The 24,901-nt window shown below is 46.7% G+C and overlaps 1 protein-coding gene across 2 annotated transcripts in view; it reads right to left on the bottom strand.

Moving 5' to 3' along the window:
- Nucleotides 1–1,005: 1,005 nt before the first annotated feature.
- Nucleotides 1,006–24,901, bottom strand: part of ANXA2 (annexin A2) — a 43,861-nt gene continuing 19,965 nt past the window's right edge. For both annotated transcript variants that reach the window (XM_070421646.1, XM_070421645.1), the window contains 10 exons: nt 15,753–15,847; nt 12,529–12,642; nt 9,434–9,524; nt 8,437–8,516; nt 6,731–6,790; nt 5,115–5,208; nt 4,480–4,575; nt 3,775–3,833; nt 2,532–2,654; nt 1,006–1,370 (listed from right to left, as the gene is read on the bottom strand). In XM_070421646.1, the coding sequence (XP_070277747.1) occupies nt 1,311–1,370; nt 2,532–2,654; nt 3,775–3,833; nt 4,480–4,575; nt 5,115–5,208; nt 6,731–6,790; nt 8,437–8,516; nt 9,434–9,524; nt 12,529–12,642; nt 15,753–15,847 (872 nt within the window). In that variant the 3' untranslated portion in view covers nt 1,006–1,310. The remainder of the gene's footprint in view (nt 1,371–2,531; nt 2,655–3,774; nt 3,834–4,479; nt 4,576–5,114; nt 5,209–6,730; nt 6,791–8,436; nt 8,517–9,433; nt 9,525–12,528; nt 12,643–15,752; nt 15,848–24,901) is intronic.

Raw genomic sequence — 24,901 nt, 5'->3', positions numbered from 1 at the left:
ACCCTGCTCAGGGGAAGTACCTGTATAAGCAAGCTGTCTGCAGTACCTGTATAAGCACTGTCCTAGGCTGGCAAGCCTATGAACACCACCTTTACATAATGAACATAGATACATAAGTAATACACACATGCTTGTTGTGCAGTCTATCCATGAAAGGAACAATAAACCATGTGGCTAGGGAAGGCCCCTGGCTGGTAGGAGAGCATGGGAGACATAATTTTCACTGTATATAATCTTTGTGTCTTTTGAAATGCATACCAGTTGTATGAATTGCCTTTACTCCATTATCAGAACCCTAAGACTCTGTGTGGAGAGCTCCCTCTCAGCTATAAAACTTCACCTTACACTTCAGGGCACAGCTCAAATCTTTCCTTCCCCTCTGGGTCATCTTTCTTCCTAGCCAAAAGCAATCACGTTCTCTATGGTCCTGATCCGGGAACTTCCGTTAGACGTCCTTTACAAGAATGCTGTGGCCTGGCTCACTGAAGGTGGCCTGGGAGGTTCGGGCAGGATGTTACTTATTTCTATAAATCTAAGGGCTTAAAAAATATTTGCTAAACAGAACCCACCGACCCCTCTCCTCTTCCTAGTTTGAGGCCACCACCGATGCTTATTTTCACCTTATTTCGCTGTTGAAAGATGAGCAGATGAGGGGTAACTCTGGGCTATTCCCCCATCGGCAGCATCATCTCCTGGGCATGGAGAGCTGCCCAGTAGAACTTTCTATTATAATGGGCACGTTCTCTCCCTCGCTGTGCAGCCACTAGCTGCTCACCACACGTGCTACTGAGCATCTGAAATGTGGATGGTATGACTGAGGACATGAATTAGTTTTCTTTCATTTTGTTTTATTTCATTAGTCACATCTGTACAGTGGCCATCATATAAGACTGCTCAGTTCTAGAGGCTTCATCCTCTAGGGACAGGCTTACCAGCTGAACCACACGGCCCTCAGGGATGTTTGATTTTTAAACAATTAAATTAAAAGCAAGGTCAACAAAGTGATTGGTTCTAAAGTAAAAATTCAGTTTATTCATCTGTTTACGACACAGTACACAAGAGGCAAAGTGTTTCACATCATAGATTTCACTTCCAACTCTTGGAATGTTCATTTCTTTGGCTAAAAGGAGAGACCAAATGGGAAAGCCAGGCAATGCTTAGGCAACTGAGATAAGGTGAGGCAGAAGCAATGCTAACGGCATCCTCACAGGGACGAGCACAGGGATGGGCACTAGCCGCAAGCAGATTTCCTAGAACTGTTAGCTAGAAGCATAGGAGCACCACTCCTTGATGCTTGGGCCACCGCGGGCTCAGTCATCCCCACCACACAGGTACAGCAGCGCTTTCTGGTAGTCACCCTTGGTGTCTTGCTGCAAATGGTCAAAGAGAAAAAGGAAATTCAGTATTAAAAAAAAGATCCAAACTTCGCCATAATATACAGGCAGAGCCAATGCACACAGAGCTTCTCCCAAATGAACAGAGAAGACTCTGCAGGACCTGCCTAGATACAAAGGCCCGGAAGGCCACACCCAAACCATCATCACTACCACGACCGCCACCATCATCATCATCACCATCATCATCACCATCACCATCACCATCACCATCACCATCACCATCACCATCACCATCACCATCACCATCACCATCACCATTACCACCATTACCACCACCACCACCACCACCACACCACCGCCATCATCATCATCACCGGAGGACTCTCAGGGAATGTGGCCTGGGGGAGACTTTCAAGTCACATTATTACCACAAGGGTTGAGCAAATGTGAGGTACTGGGGACTCATATGGTACGTGACTGCTCTAACTACCCTGACACCACCACCACTTTCTCCCTGGTCCTCCCCCTTCCAGAGAAGGTGGCGTCCTTTCCTGCCTCATAGTACTGTTTCCTAAATTCTTAAGGTCACACGGAAATAAGCTGGTGAAGTGAAGAAACAATGACTAGGAGTCTAACTGGGACCTAAACTTTACACATATGCCCTAATACACCTGGGCACAGCTAACCCACTTCTAAATTCATCCTTGTAACCAGACCTGCCTCTGGAAACGTCAGGATCTAAAAAGGGATTGCAATGCCTGTCTGTCCTACACACAGCGGGACCACTGTGAAGGCCATTGCTGGTTACATATGAATTCTCCATCTCTCCAAAACAGAGACTAAACTGGCGGGAGAGATGGGCGTTCTGGGTCAATGCCCCCAGGCCAATCACAGAGGATTTTCCAAGAAACGGAAATATAATAAACGTAAAATGTAATTGATCTGAATCTCTTGAGAATGTCAGCAGCTCTTACAAGGTCATCATCAGGAACACCAATTACATTGTAGAATAACACATGTGGGAAACACAAAACATCTGCCTGTTCTATAGGATTCCAGGACAAATGGCACTTTCAAAATAAATCCCTGATATTTGGTGACTATCTCTTCCCCAGTGAATTAGAAAACACAGACTCTCCCCAGAGCCCCGGGCCCCCCAAGGGCAGTGCGGGCGACGCGGCACCGTGGGCTCACCTGGATGTAATAGTACAGGGACTTGCCGTACTTCCTCTTGAATTCAGACCTGATCTTCAACATGTCCACTTCACTGCGGGAGATCATGATTCTGATCAGGACCTTGTCGCGTGTCCCCTTGCCCTGAAAGTCAAGGCAACATTCCAAGTCACATTCCCTGAGAGCAATGCTAACCACAAACCGATCGAGCACGTTTTCTTGCCCCTGGAACTGATCTGGATTCCTGATGCTGCTCACTAGGAGATCACAAATGGAACAGTGTGACTGACTATTCCCTGAAGAGAAAATGAGCATGAAACACAGCAGGATGATGTCAGCACGGACTCCCACGTGTGCATTCACTGAACTCGGGCTGAGCACTAAGCACGGCAAGGCTCGGTTCAACGAGTGTGCGAGTTTGCACATGTAACAAATAGGTCCCGGCTCTCCGGGGCTCAGAGAGGCCACAGTGTCACGTTTCCATCGTTGCCCTGTGCCAGCGTGCATGGCATGAGCAGAAAGACCACTGAGTTTACTGGCAGAGCCTCAGACCATGGGCGCCAAGGTAAGGGTCATATTTTACATGAGCCTGAGGAGAGAGGGGGAGAGGCAGTGTGGACAAGGGGGTGACCCAGGAAGAAGTGGGTGGGCCTGGAAGATGGAAAGAACCGGGCACATGTGAGGCATGGACAATGGGATGGGACTGTGGGAAGAGATGCTTCATTCAAGGGACAGTGGCTGGGCTGGCTTTGGAGTCCGTAGACCCAAGTTCTAATCTGGCTATGGAACCTCCCGCAAGCTGAAGCTTTCTGAGCTCCAGCCTCCTCACCTATAAAGCAAATAATAACAATAAAACAATGAGCCTCAGGCTCTTTGGTAATCATTTAAGTTCATGTAAGTTATACAATGTCTATTACAGCGTGTTTGCTTAACAGTCTCTCCCTCCCTTGCTGGTTTTCTCTCAGAGGTGATAGGAGGGAATCACTGAGAAACCTGAGCAGGAGTCAGGCGCAACCATCCCCTGGCTCTCTCTCTCCCGGGCGCTTTGTTTTCTGCCTGTACACAAACACGTGTTCGAGTGGTTGGAGAGTGAGAAGATGGATTGGTGGCTTCCTCACCTGTCGAATGCAGCCACAGCTGGCTGGTGCGCTCTGCACCTAGACCTCGGGGCTCCTCCCTCCATCACTAGGCAGGGGACTTACTTTGGGGACATGAAAGAGGAGCCTAGTGTGGAAACCTAGACCTCTCAGCCCGCTGCCCTTACCTTCATGGAGTCGTATAGTCGGTCGGCAAAATACAGGGGCTTGTTCTGGACACACTGGACTGTGGGGAGAAGCAAAGGGGTCAGTTACTCCTCTGTCCACTAGGGGGGAATTAGGCTCTGACCTAGGCACACACCAGACGACCTGAATGGGCTGCAAAACGGGAGGGTCTGAGAGAACATCAGGGACCCTGTGGGGCACTCAGCCCCCTGAGGGAACACCGGGACCCTGTGGGGCACTCAGCCCCCTGAGGGAACACCGGGACCCTGTGGGGCACTCAGCCCCCTGAGGGAACACCGGGACCCTGTGGGGCACTCAGCCCCCTGAGGGAACACCAGGGACCCTGTGCAGCACTCAGCCCCCTGAGGGAACACCGGGACCCTGTGGGGCACTCAGCCCCCTGAGGGAACACCAGGGACCCTGTACAGCACTCAGCCCCCTGAGGGAACACCGGGGACCCTGTGCGGCACTCAGCCCCCTGAGGGAACATCGGGGACCCTGTGCGGCACTCAGCCCCCTGAGGGAACACCGGGGACCCTGTGCAGCACTCAGCCCCCTGAGGCTGTACCCTGGGGACTCTGAGGCCACAGAAACCCAGGGACAATGAGAACGTCTCCAACAGAGCCCTTTCTCTTGTTACTTTTGCGTCAGCAGTTTACTGAGAGCAGATGTCCACCGGGGATGGGGGACCAACCACACTTACTCACCCAGGTTCAGGAAAGCATTTTCCAGGTCTCCCTTGACCTCCTTCTTGATGCTCTCCAACATGTCATAAGGGCTGTAGCTCTTGTACCTGTCAAATACTAAGGAAAAGCAACAAGTAATTACTAAAACGGAGTCACCAGTCGAAGCTGTCAATGATCACCCACACGGTTATATACCACAATTGAAAAAAAAGAAAAAAGAAAATAATCATCGCAGCATCCTAAGGGCTAAGGAGTTACCATGGTAACCAGAGCTGACATTGTACCAGTTGCCCTGGGACAACTGTCCCGTGCACGTGGCCTGAATGGCACGGCCTGGGCCATGTTTGAACATCTCCATCTCCCCGGAGTGGAACCCATTCTATCTGGAAGCCACAGGAAGTAATACGTAGCATCCAGCCAAGTCCATTGCTTCAACACACGTAGCAGAACAGAAGGATCCTCAGACAACAAGGGGCAGCAAGCTAAAGCACCGGACCACGGGAACTACTTAGGGGAAACACGGATCCACAATGGGAGAGAAGGGCAAATGGATCTGGGGAGGGAAACAGCGGGTGCCATGTGGAGAGTGGACTTGGCTCTGGCAGATGTGAGCCCCAACACCGACACCCGGGGCTCCCGGAGCGCACAGCACCCACCTTTCTGGAGGTGGAACACACTGCGCTCGGTCATGATGCTGATCCACTTGGGAACATCAGTTCCTTTCCTCTTCACTCCAGCGTCATAGAGATCCTACGAGCACAACCCACCAGGAAAGGTAACTACAGGATCCACAGCCAGTCATAGAAACGTCATGTGAAAACACTAAAACCTACACATTCAAAATGCCAAGTGAGAAAGGATGACTGCGCTACAGACGTGGGGAAAAGGATGAAAAGGGCGCAAGTTTTCATCAAGAGAAGGCTTCCCTAGGCACAGACAGATCGTCATGAGACTAGACTGTTCGTGAGGCCAGCACTGCCCAAATCTCCTTCCTTGAATACCGGAAGGACTGAGGGCGTCTATGCATATAGAGAAGGACATGCAAGCGTTCCTAGCACACCCAGCCCTCCTTCCCTGTTGGCACCATAACAGCAAGTAAGCCAGTGGCCAAACACTGAAGATCCAGTGCCCACACCTAAGCTTCTTAGAGACTCGGGAAATGACGGAGCTGAGAAAGGAGCCAGGCCAACCTTATCTTCAGCTTCTGGAAAATTTAAAGGCTATAAATAACACAAACAATGGTGGGGAGGATGGGGGAGAGGCGAATGCAAGGGTAGATACTCATTCCGTGACCATCCATTATCTGGAAACCGTAAAACCCACCTTCTATTACTTTATTTAAAAACCTTCTCCACCACTTGCTAAAAGTACAGTGTAAAATATATCAAAATTTAAAACTAAAATGAATCTAAATAAATTTTGTTCTGCAGCTCTTCTGAATGTTCTGAGATAGCTATTGACACCCGGGAAAGGCACATAGCTCAGAGCAATGTGAATCAGCTTCACAAGTCGTTCGCGGGGAATATGCGACTAGAACCAGAAAGAGTTCTGCTGGGCTCCCCCTTCAGGCTGGCTGTGCCTCCCCCATCTCCTTTGGCTTTCTCTATCATTTGCTCTGCTGGCGTTCACTGTAGCAAATGCACACCAGTGTGCACAGCTCACCACACACACACACACACACACACACACAGCCTAAAGGAGCATGTGAGTCAGGTATGGATCCTGTAATTACCACCAGCAGTGTAAGGGGATGCCCGTTAACCAGTGCTCCCAGAAAGTGTAAATGAAGCCCACAAACTCTCTGACATTCCTCCCTTCCCCTCCCTTGGACTGTGGACCGGACACAGTGACTCACTTCCAGTGAACAGAGCAGGATAGAAGTGACTGTGTGACTCCTGAGATCAGATCACAGAGCACGTGGATTCCTCCTTGCTTCTCCCATGATCACTCAATCAGGGAAAGCTGGCTGCCATGTTGTGAGGACACTCAAGCAGCCATGCAGAGTCCATGCGGAGAGATGCCAAGGCCTCTGCCAAGAGTCCTGTGGGTGGCCCTCAGGTGCCAGCAGCCCTGGTCACCATTTTGTGTGGCCCTGAGCCAGAACCACCCAGCCAGGCCACTCGCTAATTCCTGACCCGAGAGGCAATAAATGATTACCGTTTTCAGCCACTCTGATTGGAGGTAATCTGTTACACAGTGTAGATAATTATTATACAAACTTTCCAAAGGCTTCCCAGAAAACAGAAACCCACAACAGCACTCTGGCACCTACCCGGGCATCTTGGTCAATCAGCTCATAATCGATGACAGATCCATCCTCTGCTCTTCTACCCTACAGAGGAAAAGTTAACAACATCAAATATATTCCTTTGCACATTTTAATGCTATTTTTCTTTCCAAGTCATGTAAGCCATTATTTAATTCACTGAACAAATACCCACTTAAAATTTTTCTTCACTTTGAAGTCTAGACCAGACCAAGGATGGATGAAATAGTTGAGGAAGTGGGGTGGGGGCTGTGCCTCACAGTATCACCCGCTTCTCGGCACCCAGTCCTGGGCTAAGCCCCTTACAGAACATCCCCACTCGAAAAAGAAAGAGCTAATGATCCTGAGTTTCTCCCCTCAGAGCATACAGTCCAGATGGAGAACAAGCATGGCCCATGTGGAAAAGCACAGCAATCTCTGGCTCTAAGATGTGAAATGCAAGTGAGGGAGAATCTGTCAGGGAGTAGAGCCAGCGAGGTCTGCGGACAGTGGGGACAGCGGAGGTGAGCCTGGAAGGATGTCAGCCGGGCTCGTGAAGGGCAGGGGAGAAAGCCACTGAGAGCAGCAGCACCAGCACGGGAGGCTGAGACCCAGCAGCACGGGGGAGGGAGGTGATGCCGGCTGCAGCAGGTGAGAGGAGGGAATCCCAGGAAGATCAAGTAGGGAGAACCAGCATACAGGGGACTTTTTTAACACTACGGTGTCGGGTGAATTTCCCGCCAAAATATAAGATGGCGGTTTGCATACGCAGGTAGGTATCTTTGTGAACGGCAAACAAACAAATATTTGGTAATACGCAGTTACAATCGGCCCGAGTTTACACGTTTCCCGCACTCCACCGCAAATCTATATGAACCGAGTTAAGACAGCTCCCGCGGAGTACGCGCAATTCACGCGAGCCGACTTAACTCGTTTCCCGCAATCCAAGTGTAAAAGCAGAAAGCCTGGATTTGGTGCCGCTGAAATGGTTTTTGATCAGGGGAATAAAATGGTGAAAATGAATTGCAAAAAAGACCAGTGGATGGCGGCAGGAAGGGCGGTAGAAGGGAGCAGAGCCGGGGGGGGGGGGGGGGGGGGGGGGGGGGGAGGCGGCTCGGAGCTGCCCCAGGGATGGAGATGAGAGTGGGCAGGAGGCAGCATCCAATCGGTCACTTGTCCTCAGGTTCCTGAGGAAAAGAATTTCTCTTCCCTCCCTGGCACGTAGGCTTTAAACTGCATACTGGTCAGAACTCAGATTCAGAAAGGAAATGCCTTTCACCCTCATTAATGTGTTAACATTAGCAAACAAAGGCCTCCCCACCCCTCTCCAGGCAAAAGACTACACAGGCCAATCCTCTCATCAGAAGTGAGAGCAGGTGAAAGAAACAACAGGGTCGCTTCCACTGGGTCCTAGGTGACCACAGAGAGAGGCAAAGCAACCTTCCTCAAGTCATGTGGCAAGAGCTGGCACATAAGTCCAGGCCAGGACGTGAGAGCCGCCCACCCCTCCTCTGGCCCACAAGTCCACCTGACCACGCCATTTTGCTGGATAAGAAATCCCATCACAAAAAAATGACAACTCTGCAGGGACAGGGCAAACCCACTGTCGGAAATGCAGCTGCCGTTTCTGGTGCGGGCACAGAGGACTGAGTTAATTCACTCTCAAGTATAAAATGAGGTATGGGACTTGCCTTGGGAAGAAGCAAGAACAAAGAAATAAACCGGAAACCAACCTTCGCGAGGGCAACCATCAGCTTGCGGAAGTCGCCAGATGTGTCGGAAATAATGTCCTTCTCCAGATCAGTCTTGTACACTTGGAAAGCAACACACGTGGGTTACGCTTCCTGCCTGTGCAGCCAGCCAGCCACTCCACCCACCCCTGCCCACAGAGCCTCTGAAAAGCAGAGATGCCTGGGCAGCACGGCTGTACCTGCCCAAATGTAAGTGGATTTCCTAGAATGAACCGAACCCTCATCAACCCAGAGCCAGTGTTCTTTCTTATCAGTAACAAGGGGCAGACCGAGCTGGATCATGGATCAGATCCCGCTCAAGCTCACCTTTGATCAGTGACTCCTTCTGTAACTAAAATATTGGTTCCCACCCTGCTTGACTAGGAATACTCATTCTGAACATAAAAAAAATCGAAGGGCTACACACACACACACACACACACACACACACTGGTGCTTTATTATCCATTGAGCAAGAAAATGCACAATGGCAGAAACTAGTAAGATTTAAGTAGTACTTGTGAGTTAGTTTCCATTATTCAAAATAGCATCTATATTGAAACACAACACATTCCCATGTAAGCTGCATCATTTATCCTACCCACAGCCTCCAATACTGCTCAGTGCACACAGGTCCCCCTCTCTCTCACAACAATCTCTGGGTCCACAGGTGGGAACCCCCTGAGCGGAGGCTGGGTGGCACCCAATAAATGAAAACCATGTATACCTTCCACTTCTCCCCATCTCACCTTTTCAATAGATTTTGATTTCTCTCCTGCCTGTCCTTTTGTAGAAGTTCTAGTGGAAGGTAATAATCAAAACCCTGGCCAAAAGCAGATGGAGGAGAGGGACCTGGACCACGGCAAACCCCTGGAACAAAGGGGTAGGCACTTCTGCATCCGTAACCAGGCCTCCTACACTGAACAATGGCCCAGAGAGCTATGATGGGGGCTAGAGAAGCTGGGCTGAGAGGAGGTATCACAGAAGCAGGGCTACTCACTTTCCTTGTAGACTCTGTTAATTTCCTGCAGCTCCTGGTTGGTCCTGGAGCAGATGATCTCAATGAGAGAGTCCTCATCCGTGCCCAGCCCCTGTGAACCAGGCAGGACAAATGTCAGCAGGCAAGTCCTCCTGGCCATTAGCTTTCTCTGATCTCAACCAGGTAAACTGCAGACATGACCAGGGCGCATGCTCCCTTCTGCATCCTACTGAGGGATCTGTACTGTATTCCTCAGCACAAGCTAATGTTATTTTCTATTCTTTTAAAAAATGCTTCACCTGAATACGAGATGGTATGACATACTTGAGTTCAACTATATTAAATGTATTTTTTATAGCGAATAGGGGGAGACACCAAAATGTTAAAAGTTGTTGCCTTTTGGTGATGGGTTTATAAAATGGGTAACCGTTTCTTATTCCCATTTTTCTTTATTTTTTGATTTCTATAATCACCCACTAATTTAATAGATGGGAAAATAACTTTCTTTACTAAAGAATTCTGGTCAGTAATTTAAAATAAAGGAATGTAGAGATTTCATGTTATCATTTCCAGCCAACATCGTCAGATTTAAATTAAGTCTTTTTTTTTTTTTTTAACCAGGAATAGGTAGAGATAAGATGAAATTTCTAGCTTCGCCTCTTTGAAATGTAAAATTGAGTTAATGTTAAAAATTTCATTCTTATATTTCCATTTTTGCTTGATTACTATGCACTCTTCGGGCATTTTAGGGAAGCAAAAGGAAATAATGAAGTGCCAAATAAACCTAGACATCAACACTTTATTAAGGAATAAGAATTTGCTGGGTGATGTATTCAAATTTAATATATACACTTTTGAGCGAGCTAGACAGCTTGAAAGGACGCAATGAAACATGTATTTCAAAGCTAGCTTCATGATCAAAGTCAAGATTTAATAATCAGGACTCTCTAATACTTGTCTTTCTGAATATGGAAATATCACTTTGAACTAAGTGGAATTACAACTGTTTAAAATGTAAATCAATTATAAGGTGTTACTACAATAAGAAACTTCCTGATCCACATGAAAAGTATGTCAGCTATTAATTAAACTTATTAGAGTTTATATGCCCCTGAAAAGTGGTTTGTGTAATATAAACTAAGCCTCAGGTTAATGGTTAATTTTGAATTTTATTCTTAATCTAATCTGTGAGCCAATGCCTCTTCCTCCAGAGTTTTTCATCACAATTCATAGAGGTTCCAAGCAAAGTCAAAATTTATTTTCTTCTTAGCCAAGGGTCTACAAAGCATTCTGTGCAGGTGCTACAGAATGACTACCAAACATCTTCAAATATTGCAGAGGGCAGTTTTTCCATCTACCAATAACTCATGCATTGGAGGAAATGCATGCAGACATGCAATGTGAGGTGTGTTTTCCCCCACCACTGAGATACCAGAGCTAACATCTGGACATTCCAATAGTGGTTTTATCTCTATATTCAAAGGTGACCTTGGCAATTTCTAAAACTGGGCCCAGCTTTCCCCAGACTGTCCACAGTTCCTATCACAAGGGCAACTTCTCCTGTAACACATGGCAGTATCGCACTGGTATCGCCAGAAGTCAAAACAAAATTTTTTTAAAAGCACAGTTCAGCTGATGTCACTTCAAGCTTTATGGATTTCAGAGGGGTACTCGGCTGTGAGGGCTAATGGACGAGCTGGCATCAGGTCAAAGAGTTAGAAGTCAAAGCACCTTTCATTGGGCCCAATCACAAGATTACCACGGTGATTGACAGCTCAAACAGGTCCGTCTCATGTCACTAATCCTGGTAATAGATACTAGTGAAATGGCATGAGTCACAACTAATGAGTTCCTGATGAAAATAAGACACACAGATGTGCAGTGATGATGGTCAGAAGACAGCTCGGAGAGGCCAGCTCATCGATGGCTCCAAAGGTCCCTGGCTTGGTTTTAAGGGAGAGTTCTTTTTATCCAGCGGGATCATGGTGTGTTGTCAACTTTTATCATTCTTAATCAGATCTTCCCTGCAATATAGCTGACTTAGGAAACTCAGGGCAAGGCTGCTCAGATAAACTAGAAAAGGAAGGAAGATCTCGCCACAAACCTTTCAGCAGCCTGGAGCGACCTATCAAGTTCGAGGCCCTGGACATGCCCGGTGTGGGAAGCTGCCTCCCTCGAGAGGGGCTCTCTGGGGAAAGGGATGACAACCAAACTGAGACATCAGCTCTGGTGACAGGCTCAGTCTCTTCATAGTTCAGGGACAGTGGCACCGTAGAAAACGCACTCCGACTTAGAATAAAAAATCAGAACTACAGCTTTCTCCCTAAGGGGAGGCTTTCCCCAGGTCTGTCAGCAGAGGGCAGTATCTGATTACTCAAAGTGTTGCAGCCGCACACTATGAAAGGGTCGTTTTGTGCTCTGCGGGAACATGCATTTATGTGTATGCATCTGTTACATCTGTATACTGCTTGATGTTTTAGGTGCACACAAAATTCAGGGTGTTTCCAAACTGGGATTCTGACGCTGTAACTGAAACTAAAATTCCATGTTCAAAAATAACTTCGAAAAGAAAAACAAGAGGAAATATGTTCTACAATACTTGGAACGAAACGCAGGTACCACTCACGATCTGAAATCACTCTTTCTATGCACTGTGATGTTCTGATTTTGCCTGAATTTGAATTAAACAATAGGATTGACAAGGAGGTCAGGAAAAGAAACACCCAAGAACATGGGCAGAATTTGCAAGCATCACTGAACAAAAGCTCTGAGTTTTACTTTTGCCTCAAATATCAAAACAAATCTTTTCCAAGGAGGAAGTGCAATCAAGGAAGTAGTTTTTCCAAATGGTACTTCAATTGCCCAGGTGCCAAGCAGTAGCAGCTGGTAACTGACTTCTCAGCATCATGAAATTTCTTTACAGGCTTAAAAAAAAAAGTAATTGAAATATTTTTGGTACAAATCTTAAGACTTATCGCTTCAGTTCATTAAAAAAAAAAAGATGGTTCCAAATGAGAATTCAACAAAACCGAAAATCACCCACTTATACTCAGAAAGCTGTAATTCACAAATATTAACGGCAGACTCGGCCGAGATTGCACCCCACACGTGCCTACCTTCATGGAGGCCTTCAGCTCGGAAGCATCGTACTGAGCAGGTGTTTTCAAGAGGCCCAGAATCACGGTCTCCAGGTGGCCGGACAAGGCTGACTTGAGTGCTGACGCAAGTTCCTTCAGGGAAAAAACATGGAAATCATGGTTGGTAACCAATATTCAGAGAGGTGTGTGTATTTGGGAAGCAGGTTGTGATTCTGTGACTATTCAGGGTCTTGGATCAAACTATCCCTCAGCTGCAGGCCCTTCAACAGATGCAGGTGTCAGAAACCAAAGGCTCAGACCTTCCCCTGACAAAATCCCTTCAAACCCAAGCTGATGGTGCCTCCTCGCCCAGGCATTACAAGGAAACCAGAGCAGGATGCAATTCCTCAGGAAGCGACGAGTGGGACGGCAGTGTCCAATACACCCGCAGGTGGCCAGAGCCGGCGGAAGATGGGCACTTTCTGGGGTCAGGGCCTCTGCCAAGAAGGAGCTGGTTTAAGTGGAGAGCAGGGACGTCGTGACCTGCAGATACTGTCCTGTGAAAGGTGTTGGTACAGATGTGCCAAAGGTGGCTCATGAACGTATCCAGAAGGGACTGTGGCTGGAAGGGGCTCATGAAGCCTTCCTATGCAGAACACCTCACCCAAGACCGAGAAAATGCCGCTTTGTTCATGCCACATTGGGATGGGCTGGTAGTGACGATGGAGACTAAAGCCCCCCTGATGACCTCTCTGATGTCCCCACTGCATGCTATTTCTCAAGGGTTCCACTGTCACATTAACACAGATTTTAAGTCATGAGTCGGTGGCACCCATGGATGCAGACAGATACCCCAAAATTCAATGCTGCTCTTAACGATGCTTCCTCGGGATTTCGTTTCCTACAAATCATGAGCACTGGGTGACAACGCACTCTGCTGTTTTAATTATTTTCTCCTCCTTTCCCTTTCCCTCTCCTCTTCTCTCCCTTCTTCCTTTCTCTCCTGCTTGCCAACAGCACCCCATGGCATCTACAGTGTCCAGACCCTAGAGGTGCTTGTGGGCACTAAGAGGTGATGAGAGAATCTTCTCACATCATTCACAGAGGTTGACAACTGAGATGGATCATCCTAGAAGTGATCCGGCCCAACCTTTCCAACACCGACTTTCTCCTGCTTCCCGCCGGCCTAGTTACACACGGCACGTAGGAGGGGACATTAAAAGCAACACCTTCCAATTATAGCACCAATTTTCCAACTTGGAACTTTGAGGTTAGGTAATTCCAAACTTAGCCTACCCTTGCCACTCCCCTCTCTCTACCTGTTCTCTGTTCAAACCTCAAATAGCATTTGTGGACCTACTGACGTCTTCTGCTTCTATTATAAACACCCATGAGCCCCCAGCTTCCTCTGCTCCTAATGTCTAGCTCAAGGCTATGCAATAACAGAAACTCCAGAAATGTCTGATAAATAAAACATAATCTCTCCCTATACGGAGAAACCTGGCATCTGGATCTGCTTGAGTGAGAAAGCAACACAAAGCCAGCCCTCTCCCAGCTGCTGTTCACTCCTACCAGCTCCGCCCATGCTACTCAAATTTATCACCTCAGCAGCCTCAGCCCCTAGCCCTAAAGTCATCTGCAAGGCAGGGCTTTCTCCTTTCTTATGCAAACAACTCCTTCAAAGCCATGAGGTTCTGTGTCCAGGGTTTCTTTCAGAAACCTGCGGACTCAAGGGTCCTGGGTTCGATTCTAGTCAAGGGCATGTACCTTGGTTGCGGGCACATCCCCAGTAGGGAGTGTGCAGGAGGCAGCTGATCAATGTTTCTCTCTCATTGATGTTTCTAACTCTCTATCCCTCTCCCTTCCTCTCTGTAAAAAATCAATAAAATATATTTAAAAAAAAAAAAACAACAACAACAAGATGGGCATTCTTCTTAGCCCAGGGCTGAGAAGCACCAAGAAGCAGCAGGACAGCAAGCTGCCCCCAGCACACAGCAAAGCTGGGGAGGCCACTGAACCCATCATGATTCTGGTCATCTCTTCCCTCCAACAGGGTATGAAGAGCTTTGTCCTCCATCTAACTTAAAATCAAGACCTAGGCTTCTATATTTCTGTGCACCCCTATGTGTGTTCCAAGACCCCACCCTGTGGGTGACAGCTGAGGAGCAATTACAGGCACACTGTCCAAAGAGGTGGATCTTCTATGCCAACCGAAACTCATTCCAGCTCACAGATCCCATTGGGAAACTGGAGAAATGATACACTCCCCTCGTGCCTCAGTGCAAAAGATCACTATAAGTCTATCGGGAGAAGAATTTTAAAGCACATGAGATGAAAGAAGCGATACCTTCCTGTGTATGTCTTTTCCGACTGGTTCAGGAGGTGGGGGTTGAAGCAGTAACTTGGCTTGACCTACACCTCCCGGAACCCTGGTGGTCATGTCAACCCCGAGAGCAGAAATGTCTCCCAGAATGCACCCGGCTCAGCTCCACTTGGCCGAGAGTGAAAGCCATAAGTCAAACAGGAGCCGCAGGAAGCCACGCTTACTGCACCATCCCAGAATAAATCAAAAGCTTTTAATAGCAAGAAGTTAAAAATAAAGCAGCCCATCCTTAAAAATAAAATTTCCTAACACTGTGACAAAATAAAGGATGAATAAGCCCGGGCTGTTCTTTAATCACTAGTGGGCAAGCAGGAGAGAAAGCACACAAAGACCTTCACAGAGTGGGGACATGGCATGCTGAAGATAGCCTGGGACACCGACTGGACCACAAAGCCCGTTCATTGCAAAGCTCTTAGAATGCAAGTGTTGTTGTTTTTAAAATACATGAGGAACGGCTCAGGATCAATGCTTGGTGGAGGCTAGTGTCCAAAGAAAAATTAAAAACATCTTATCAAGAGCCCACAGAAGTCATAAAGATGAAACGAGTTGCTGCTATGTGTGGAGAACGACATGCCTGGCGCGACAGAGGCATTCAGTAAGTGGCACCTGTTATGGTTACTCCCTATGCTTTCTAACTTTCTATTCCCAGAGCGGCCCCCTCCACACACCCTGGGTAAAGGCTCCAAGCACTCCAGGGCCACGTGTATGCAAGTTGTGACTCTTACAAGGATGTAAGAGGGAAACCTTGGATCCCCAAGGGTTCCAGAAGGCGCTTGCTGGTACAAGCCAGAATTCATGAAAAGAAAAAGCAAGGGCTGCAAACATGATTTTAAAAAGAAATTCAATAAGGAATGCCCTCCATCCCCCAAACTGTCCGTACCTTTTTGGTCCTTCTCTGGTAGGCGAAGGCAATGTCCTGTCTCTGCTCATTGCTGCGGTTGGTCAAAATGTTGACGATGGTGACCTCATCCACCCCTATGGAAATACAAGTTATGAAGAGTTAACAACATACTCTAATCCTCTGGGCTTATATAGAAGCTTTTAAATAGAGTTTTTAAAATAAAAACTTACATCCTCTTTTCCAAACAAAAATGCCAGGACATCAAAATTTGTTCTCTCTCTTTTTGCCAGCACCCTCCACCCAATATGTATACCCCTTTTTCTTTTTTTTTCCTGACTACTTCAAACCTCAAGCCTAAATGGACCATTTACATATTTTTATTTTTTAAAAAACGGTTTAATTCATAAATAGGTTTCTGGAATCAACAGTAGGAGGTGCATTTGTGGGGTTTTGGAAGTCAGATGGAACACAAAGATGTAGGAGGATTTTAAATGAAGGTCCCCAAATTGCCATTTAAATGAGGATTTAATAGACAGTAACTGGGAACCGAATTAATAGAGACAATTATTTATATTTATTGCAGGAGTATGACTATATAATCAGCTAGGTATAATTTCTATAATTATAGGAACTGTCATGACAAATAAGTCATATTTAATATGACAGTTGTATTTTAATAGCATAATTGATTAATACAATCATACTTATTGAAGACTAAATTGTTCTGTAAGGAAAATAAATGTTCCACTGCTTTTCATCTTCAATAGGCAATTTTAATAATCAATTTTATAACTTTATTAAAAAGAATAAGTGTTTTAATCTAAATTAAATCTAAATTGGGAGTTCTGAAGTGCCACCAAAATATTTTAGCGCCTATTTTAATTGGAACATGTGTATTTACACAGATAAGCAATGCCTTCTGGTGTCTGAAAGTTTCCCATTCAATGTCAGAAGTACTCCTAACGGGCCATTTACCTTCAGAAAGCACAATTTTAAGAATTCAGAGAGCGAAAGGTCTCTCTCTTAACTGAATATGAACTTTGTTTAATGGAGTCTTTGCCATAACTGCACAGGTACTTCTTGGGTGAGAGAGCAGAGCAGCTATGCCTACAAGGTCACATGGCAAGCAGCCTGGCCTAGAGGTAGTCAGGAGTCCCAAAGCCACAGGAAGGTCAGAACTGGGATGCTCTGAGGCAGTCAATGAGCAGACTGACAGAGGCCCCCTCAACTCTCAAGCATGTTAGAACGATCAAAAAGCAGAAAGTTAGAATTTCTGGGAATAAAAATAAAAGTGAGCTCATACCAATAAGTGAGTCAGTATGTTAACTGCAGCATCTATAGCTCTGGTTTTTTGGAGTATCCAGTGTCAACATAGAAACCCAACTGCTGTATGGGAGGTTCAGTTCCAAAGATGCTTACTTCAGCATTGTGTATAATATCAAAAAATCAAAGGAGGAAAAACCTATGTCCATTAAGAGACGGATTAAGTAAATGTTTTTTGTTCATATAGTGGGATAGTACATAGTCAATTAAAATGATGCCATAAAATATTAATTGAGCCCTAGCTGGTTTGGCTCAGTGGATAGAGCGCCGGCCTGTGGACTAAAGGGTCCCAGGTTCAATTCCAGCCAAGATCACATGCAAGGGTTGCGGGCTCGATTCCCAGTGTAGGGTGTGCAGGAGGCAACCAATCAATGATTCTCTCTCATCATTGATGTTTCTATCTCTCTATCCCTCTCCCTTCTTCTCTGAAATCAATAAAAATATTTTAAAAATAAATAAAATAAAATATTGACATGGGAAAATACTCACAAGATATTGTGAAGTATAAAATGAAAAAACAGGTTGTAAAACAGTATACCCAGTATAACCCAATTTTAGTAAGATACATATTGCATGTATAAGAAAATACCTAAAAGCTTTTATACCAAAATTTTAAGTGTCATGTAAGTGATGGAATTATGGATAATTTAAAGTTCTCTTTCTTTTCATTACTTCAAAGTTCATCATAATGACCATAAAAGGTTTTTTTTAATACACTGTGAGTAACATGCATTCATTGTTCTAACACCAACTAGTGATTTCACTTCAACAGACTCCTGGAATGGTTCACAATACATTAATTAATAAAACACGATGTGCAAAATAATTAGGAGCCCGATCTATGTAATTCTCTCTGGTTTCTAAAACATCCTAACAACTGTCTTATGTAATCACCCAGTGGGGAGAGCTATTTCTTTTCCTAGTTGATAGATGAATACAGTAAACTCAGAGATTGAGGCCCAGCTGTGCACATGTCACCTGTATGAACATCTGCCCTGGTGGGTCTCAGTTTCCATACCTGCACAGGTAAGGGGCTTGAATAATGACCTACATTTCTGCTTCCACAAAACACTAACAGACAGAATCGAGCTTCCATATATTTAGTTTCAGTTAGGTATGGGCAGGGTAGAGTTATCCAAAGACTCGTTGAAGTCAGGGCCTACTTTAGCCATGTGTGTCTGGGCATGTGCACCTGCATGCATGCCTAACCACACACGTGTGCTCCCTGGCCAGCAGGCTCTCTCTGTCTCTATTCTGTGGTTCTAACTCTAAATTAGGAAAACCACTTATTATGTACATGTTTGTTTTTTTTTTGCTTTATACTTAACTTTCTTACCCAAGTCTGAAAATGCAGAACAGCAGCAAAATACAGTTGTATCCTCTAACCTCAATTCTAATAGCTCCTGAAATCAATTTGGGGCTGCTGACCTGAACACATACCAAGAACACAGATCCATAAAAAACGATCCTCTCTTGGGAACAAATGCAGTTAGGTTTGTGTCAGAATGTGGCCTGGCCCACCTCAATTAGGATCACCGGGAGCACTTACTAAAAACACAGTGCCCTGGGCCCCACCTGAGATCTACTGATTAAAGGCTCTCTGGGACTCTGGACCCAGGAAGCAGCATTTCAGCCACCTCACTGGGGATTATTTAAGAATCACCATGGGAGATGGCTGAGCATCAGGCGCAGACTGGAAGCTCTTTAGAAATCTGCCCATGTACAAGACTGGCAAGTACGCTTCCACCAACCGCTTCTGTCAGGTGCGGGGTCGCCTATAATTTTAGGGAAAGAAATGTTTAACTCTGTCCCAACAACCCAGGGAAGAAATAACACCTGAAAAGAGTCTACCACACAGACTGCAGTGCAGTCATGCTCTTAAGTCAACCAGATTTTTGCTTTTCAGTTCATAGCACCGGCTCAGTGAGTCGGAATTCAATCCAATTACTGGAAATCCCCACGAAGAGCCCGGGTAGTTAACCTGAGTCTCACGTAGGAGGCAGCCGCTGCTGTGGTCTGAAGAAATCTAAATGCATTTTACCTAAATTATTTACCAAGCACACCGCCTGCTGCGATGCAGCCTCCGACAAGCGGGGACGCCTTACCAGGGAACACTCCAACGCTTGACAAAAATGCTAATGCAGAGGAATTAAGCGGAAGATATTTCTCCAAGTGGAAGCCTACTCCCCCTTCTGAGCACCTCACCTACGTCAGCTATTTCTGCCATACCACTGTCTGCACGTTTCAAATTGAGCTGGAAGGATGAAAGAACTATGGAGCCCAGGATCAACTGCCCACTCGAAGCCACTCCAGGCATGTCCTGGGTCAGGACACCAGAATTCACATATCTGTTTGTGGAACTTAAGCATCTTATCTCCAGAGCACTGCTGCTTCCTCCTGACCTGCCATCATGATGGGTGAGGCAGTTTATTCCTGTGGAAAACAGTCCAGTCCAGGTGGAAGCTGCAAGGGTCATCCGGTTACTCACCATTCCTGCCCAGGATGCAGCTGAAGGATGAGGACTGAACACTCCGCTCCCTACACCAGCACAATCATCGTCCACAATGGACAGAGTGCAGTCCGCAGGGAAAGCTTTAACTAATGTAACCCAGGCGCAGATGCCCGGGGGCCGAGGCGCGGCCTCTCTGCATTTGTACTTTTTATTTAGATGGCTCACGTTCCAGTGTGTAGGGAAGTGTTTGCTGGGTGGAAGGGCCCAGGATCTAAACAAAACTGTGTGGCTCGGGCAAAAACATAAGGAAAAAACAACAAACCCGGGTAATGTTTCTTTCCTATCCCACTGTACTTGTGTTTGATGTGGACGGTCACAAAGTACTCTAAGCAAAGGCGCACACTGGGAAACAGTGAGTTGCGGGGGGGGGGGGGGGGGGGGGGGGAATCCTACAGAACGTGGGTGAGAACACAGAAATCCTTTGATCCAGGCAGATTTTTAGAAATTTATTTTCAAAACTAATAGAGGTTAAGAGTTTCACAATTGGTGAGGACCTAAGGCAAACTTTCTTGGCTCCTCATGGGAAATAGTACCATGAAGTCTGTAAGCATTTATCCCTTGAAAGAAAATGGTCAGCTGTCCTCATCGGTTAACTAAGCTGTTTCCAACCCTCTGAGCTGGGCATCAGAAAGGCCAGCCACTGTCCCAAGGGCCAGTCAACCTCAATCAAGTGAGGCCACAGGGAGGTGCTGCGGACGTCGGGGCCCAAGCAGAGGAGCCTGGGGTGGTGGGTTCCTTAAACCACCGCTGTATTTTTAAAACATAAAGGACACTTGCAGCCTAAAATAATGGTTGCATCCCAAACCACAAAATCAGCCTCCCGGAGCTTCCTCCTCCCCTCTGCGGGTGGAACCCCAAGTCAGCTCGGCATCTGGCACCCATGGAAAATGTCTTCATTGTCCATGGGCAAGGAACCAAGAGGCCGTTCTGAACAGGATGCTGACTCACATCTGCCAAGACACACTGACTGCACAAAGAAAATGGATCTCGTTTGTTTGATGAAGGGCTCGGAGACTCTCAAGGGAGGACCGACTGATTAGGAGCTGAGGGAAAACTGCCCAGATCTTCTCCTTATCTAGATCCCGGCGAAAACTTGGCCTAGATGACTGGGCCTATCGGTATCAAACCTCAGAAGAAATCATCTTTACAGCAGGTCGCAGGCAGGCCACAGAGAGAGGAGAGGGCCACATCTACATAGGTGTGGACACATTTTATTTATTATCGTATCAAACCATTCACTGAGTACCTACAATGTGCCAGGCACTTTGCTAGGTGCTTTATGTAATCCTGTCATGTGATTTCACCACATCCAGGCGAGGTGGGCGATAATGTCAATCCCATTTTACCCAGGGGGAAAGCAATGCTCAGAGAAGGCAGGGGCTCCCCAAGGTCACACAGCACAGCTGGGATTCAAAGCTGGGTTAAAGACCCAGGCTCACTGAATTGGGCTATCTTGCCTCCTGATTCAGAAAATTATCCAAACTTGGAAGTAAGGCAAGAGGAAGACAGCAAGTCCTCCCAGTGTGGCCAAGAGGCCCATTCAAGCCTCCGCAGGTGCGTGCTCCCACTCACGTGCCCTACAGGACGTGAATGGTCTGGTATCCAGCCCAGCAATCTTCCTCCAACATTCTTTACTCCACACCTATAAACACCCAGTCTCTCAAGTTCCCCGTGAACCAGCCTTATCTGAGTTAAATAAATATTTGACATGTGATCATCATCCTCTATTTATGAATCCTGTTTGTACCTTTAAAAAAATTTTTTTTCATTGATTTTAGAGAAAGAGGAAAGGAGAGGGAGAGAGAAACATGGATTGGCTGCCTCCTGCATACCTCCTACTAGGGAATTGAGCCCACAACCTGGACATGTGCCCTAACTGGAATCGAACCGGTGACCTCCTGGTGCACAGGAAGATGCCCAACCAACTGAGACCCAGCCAGGGCATGTTTGTATCTCTTAAAAATTATACTGATACTTCTTTATACCACACTCCTCCCCAGCCCCCCACAGTTCTTACAAATGATTTGGGATAGTAATGTGTCTATATATCTACAGAACTGAACTTATTTAGAACATAAAAATGAGCACATTTAGTAATCAGTAGACAGTGATTTGCCACTAAGTAACCATGCACGCCACCGAAGAGACCACCCAGCTGGGTTGTGTGTTTTTTTCAACAGAAAGAGCTAGAAGACTTTCTTCTGAAGATAGTCATTAATAACTCAGTGGGAAAGGGGCAACAAATCACACACACACACTGTTGCCCAAAAGTATCCTCCCGGCCATCAGCCAGCTGTCTGGCCAGAATTCCTGCTCTCAAAGTCACCTCTCGGGATCACTCAGCAGAAGTGAGCATTCTCTCTCCAGAGAGGCTCACCAGGAGCCAGACATCCAGGTGGGCAACAGATGAAAAGGGGGTGGCATCTGTGTACGTGGAGGCAACAGATGTCGCGCTCTGGTAGTGAGGTGGGACTCAGAACTTACAGTCTCAGAACTCCCTATGCCTCAGTTTCTCACCCTGTAACACAGAGATCACGAGAAATTTTAATCCATGGGGACGCAGCAAGGACCCGCTGGGTTAATGATTGGGAGCGTGTCTATGCCTTCTCCACTCAGCTTCTTGACTGCAGGCCTGGCTCCTGCCTGTATTCAGTTTTGGTCTATGAAAAACTAGGGCAGAGAGTCCAGTTTCATGATAACTCTGGCAGTTGCCTGAGAGATGGGACAGAAAACAAGCACTGCACAGGGTGGGAGGAGACCGGGACGCTCGGCCCCTCTCCCAAGTCCGGCACAGCCAGGGGACCTGGTCCCACTCAGGGGAAGCGTCATTTAGCTGAGTACCCAGGAAGGCTTAGGCCAGAAATCAGATTTCTATTTCCATTCTACTCTGGTCTCTCCTCATTTGAGTCCCTTAGAAAGATTTAAATGCTTAGATTTGGTAATCTCACTGGATACTTAATCTAGACCCCTGTCTGCTTTCCATGCAAAATAGTATGTCTGAAATACTCTACAGCAAGCATGTCAAACTTGCGGCCCGCGGGCCGCATGCCTCCTTTATTTGGCCCGTGTTAGCCTTGGAGTTTGACATGCTTGCTCTACAGGACCAGCAGAAAAAGACAAAGCAGGCCAGCACTCAGGATTCAAATCAAATAGAATCGCAAATGAAGGGCTATACGTACAGTGCCAGCACCATTCTGTGCCTGCTACTCTGCCAGCCTCTGGGGACAGAAAATTAAAAATCTGGACAGATGCAAGGGGGCCTAACATCCCTACTCTGAACTCACCCCACAGTGAACTGACTGTTTATTGACTTAGCACTGACACCAGGTAAAAATCTGGGGCCCTGGGAGCTCAACCCATAAGCAGAACACTTCAACCCATTACACAATAAATATCCTAGAAATATTGTTCAGACTCTACAGATCTGAACTAAACCCAAAAGTTAACATAGAAAAGCTCTCCTCCTAGTCTGACCGATCGGGCAAGCTCCCTGACTCTGTCCCTTCTTTTATTCTTTTCCCCATGTTCCGGATTATCAACCTTAAGAAGAAAAGAAAGAGAAGAAAGAGAAGAAAGAGAAGAAAGGGAAGGGAAGGGAAGGGAAGGGAAGGGAAGGGAAGGGAAGGGAAGGGAAGGGAAGGGAAGGGAGGAAGGAAGGAAGGAAGGAAGGAAGGAAGGAAGGAAGGAAGGAAGGAAGAAAGAAAGAAAGAAAGAAAGAAAGAAAGAAAGAAAGAAAGAAAGAAAGAAAGAAAGGAGGGAGGGAGGGAGGGAGGGAGGGGATGAAGGACGGATCTGGACCCTCCCATCATCCCTGGGTGATATGGTATTTGGATTTCCTCAGGGAGAGGCAGGCAACAATCCTTGAGAACTACCACTTAGGAAGGGAGCACAGATCCTCCAGCCATGTTTACCAGCGTCTTAGCTCTGCTTGGGCCTCTGCACCCCAGCCCCATCCTCTGTAGACAGAACTCAGAAAATCAGAAAACCTGTGCTCTCAGGTGGCTGTGACTCAGCACTGGCCCTCTTTGTTCCCAGCAGTGTTGTAAGAGCAGAACTCCATCGAAAGTAAATTCGTACAAGGCAAGGCCTCAGCTGCAGGAATGCTCCCTCCTGGAGCGTGAGACACCCTGGGCCAGGCGAGTCACAAGGCCTTTCTCACAAGGACACTCACTCTGACATAGGGGGTCTTGCTGGTCTGGGCCCTCACCTCCTACCCGCCTCTGAGAGGAGAGAAGCTACTTTTCAGAGCCACTCAGCCCCCTGGCATCTTCTAGAGAGAGTACCGGCCCAATAGCTCTTTCAACTCAATGCATATGCCTCGGTGTGCTGTTGAGCCCGAGAGCACGTGCCCTGTCTTGCTCTCCACTGGCACGGGCTGCTGGTGCTATGGCCACGCCGGAAATAAATCTTAAATGGTTCCACTTTTCAAACATAAGAAAAAATGTGCAAACACTTGCTGCAGCTACGCTTCTATACTTATGCTTTTGAGAAGGGGGAAGAACATACCCGCTTTTGCATTCCTTCCGGAGAACACAAATACTGCTGAAATCAAAACTGGCAATAATAATAGGGCAACTCATTACCCCCTTCCAGAGAGAGAGAGACCCAAGCTGTACCAGTTTATTGGCACTTACACTAACTCCGGGGTTGTGCTGCCTCTAATTACAATCTATTTGATGTAGTCTAGATTCATCCTTTTCTCATTTAGCTGACTTTCCTTTCTAGTTATTTGGACCCATATGGTAAACCATTCACAGCTGTGTTGTACACGCCACAGTATATATTTAACCCAAGGCCAATCTAGACCACGAGACTCCTACAGATTTAAGTCTCCGAAACCTCTTGTTAATTAAGCAATATTACTACTTATGCACAGCTTTACTCGGTTTCTAACTAGACATTGAATTAAGGTAAGTAATTGTACAGTCTACCTCAAGCCAGAGCATAACACCAAGTAACCGTGCAGTGGGTGTAGGTAACATACCCAAGCACTACTGAGACCCCGTCAAACTAGAAACAAAGCAGGTTTAGGAGAGTGAGCTAAATTCACTTTGTGAAAACAGATCAAAGCTCACTAGGGGACTGGTACCCTCGTCGGATGCTGTCCGGATAAACTGTTCTTTGCTACCTTCTCTGCCAGCCGTGTGGCCCGCTCCCTGCACTCACTGTGTGCTCTGTGTCTGTGTGCACTAGACTATTCGGGTGAGATGTATACCTTCTCACACAGTCCCAAGGGCTGTGTAAATAAGATTAAATACAATTAGTGAAATAAAGTCCTTGCCCTCAAGGAGCTGACATTCTGGTGGGAGAGATAAATCCGTATGTAAGTAATGACAACACAATGTGACAAGAG

The sequence above is a fragment of the Myotis yumanensis genome, unplaced genomic scaffold (assembly GCF_028538775.1).
Source record: "Myotis yumanensis isolate MYYU_CA2020_CCGP unplaced genomic scaffold, mMyoYum1.0.hap1 SCAF_1, whole genome shotgun sequence".
Taxonomy (NCBI): Eukaryota; Metazoa; Chordata; class Mammalia; order Chiroptera; family Vespertilionidae; genus Myotis; species Myotis yumanensis.
Note: the sequence above shows the minus strand (reverse complement) of the source record. Positions and strands in the feature narration are given on the sequence as shown.